The sequence below is a fragment of the Diaphorina citri genome, unplaced genomic scaffold (assembly GCF_000475195.1).
Source record: "Diaphorina citri unplaced genomic scaffold, Diaci psyllid genome assembly version 1.1 scaffold10902, whole genome shotgun sequence".
Taxonomy (NCBI): Eukaryota; Metazoa; Arthropoda; class Insecta; order Hemiptera; family Psyllidae; genus Diaphorina; species Diaphorina citri.
Window position 1 is genome coordinate 1 of NW_007388276.1, and position 1,787 is coordinate 1,787.

Consider the following 1,787-nt stretch of genomic DNA (forward strand, 5'->3'; position numbering starts at 1 on the left):
GACGCGCGACGCTCAGTAAAAAAAAAAAAAAAAAAAAGGAGGCCGAGTAAAACACTACTTGTACTCCCTTATTATTTTTTATTATTTTACGATCGACGACGCGCGAGGTTACCTGTCTATTGTACGGGAAAAGGAGGGGTAGGTACCTATATCTTATATTATAAAAACAAGATCCATCTGTCAATATAGTTACTAATTATTTATCAGTAGATAGATACTGTGCCAATTTTGTATCCATATAAACACTCGAAATCACGACTTAACATCATTCATTGGGTTTCTGCACCACTTGTGCCCATTTTACTTACTTCTTGACTAGGATAGTAGATATACTGCCAGTACCAGAAGTTAGGATCTGCATGGCCTGGTATTAGATGATGTTCGGGTACAAACGGGAAGAATCTGCCCCGGCCCAAACTATCACGAGAATCACCAGCCTTTACTCCGACCAGACTTAAACATACACCTGGGAATATGAACAGAATGCAAAGAATAACGTGAATAATGTACGAAAATTCAAAGCGCTCCTAAGAAAGAAAGGGATAAATAACGAAAGACAAAGGAAGGATGGAATAAAAACAGAACAAAGGAAAGGAAAAAAAAGGAAGAAAATAACGAATTCTTTTAAATACTTCTGGACATCATAAATGTCTAGAAATGGATTTTAAAAGAAATATTTATTATTACCTATTATTTTTTTTCTATAGCATGAATGCTTGTAACAATCTTACAAATGTCGTTCCCCGATGAATACGTCTCACGAAATCTTATGACTTGACGTGAACTCGAACCACCAACCTCCAGATCCCAAGTCCATCTGGTTAACCTCTACACCACTGAGGTAGGTAAGTAGGTATATTACTTACCAATCTCTACATCCTCCGCCCCTCCTTCATCCTGCCGACAATTGGGATCTGGTAATGCTTTCTCTATTAGCCTGGACACCGCTTCCTCACTCAGCACATAACCTGAGGAAACAATAAAGAATAGTTTAACATAGCACGCCAGCCCAGTTAGATTGGAGGCTATCTTTGAAAGAGCTAGGCCGTTCAATGGAGCAGTTGCAAATGGGTAAAAATTATAAATAAATGGTCGATTCCTATGTAAAAAGTTGGGAAAAATCCAAATCTGAGGTTGGTCCCTAGAGCCTAAATCCAAAGTTTCAGCCATTGGTCCGTGTGTGTGTCTGTCTGTAAACAAAATATCTTACTGCTTTTTGGCGGTTTTCGGTGTAATTTAACAATATCTCGGGGACGGCATGAGCTAGAGACTTGAAATTTGGTATGTAGTTGTCAAATGTGACAAGGATGCGACACGAAACTTTTGGTTAAGACCGGTGTAACGCTTGGCGGCATTTTACTGCTTTTTGGCGGTTTTCGGTGTAATTTAACAATATCTCGGGAACGGTATAAGCTGGATGCAACACAAAACGTTTGGTTGAGATGGTTGCTGTGCTTGGCGGTATTTTGACCGCTTTTGGACAGATTTCGACCGTTTTTTGCCGATTTTCAGCTATACTGACTAAACGGTTAGAGATATTGTAAAAGTTACTATAGAACATAAAAATAAGCATCATTCAATAGGATAAGGAAAGTCGCGTGATGTTCACACCAGATTTTTTGTTGTCGCCTCAAGGTGTCGAACCCGCGACCTTTGGCTTACCATGGTGATGAGCCTCGGTTTCGTCCGCTAGGTAGCGCCACTATGCTAGCACGCTAGCGGAGGAGCAGAAAGAACTGCGCAGAAACGTATGCGCACAAACACATTAATGCGTTGCCTGCGAGGGA

General features: G+C 40.5%; 1 protein-coding gene across 1 annotated transcript; it reads right to left on the reverse strand.

Moving 5' to 3' along the window:
* Positions 1 to 254: 254 nt before the first annotated feature.
* On the reverse strand, positions 255 to 968 carry LOC113472949 (glycoprotein-N-acetylgalactosamine 3-beta-galactosyltransferase 1-like; the record flags this gene model as incomplete). Its single annotated transcript, XM_026832730.1, has 2 exons — positions 255 to 466; positions 867 to 968. Coding segments are annotated over 2 exons (299 nt in total), but the record flags the coding sequence as incomplete, so codon positions are not given.
* Positions 969 to 1,787: the final 819 nt, after the last annotated feature.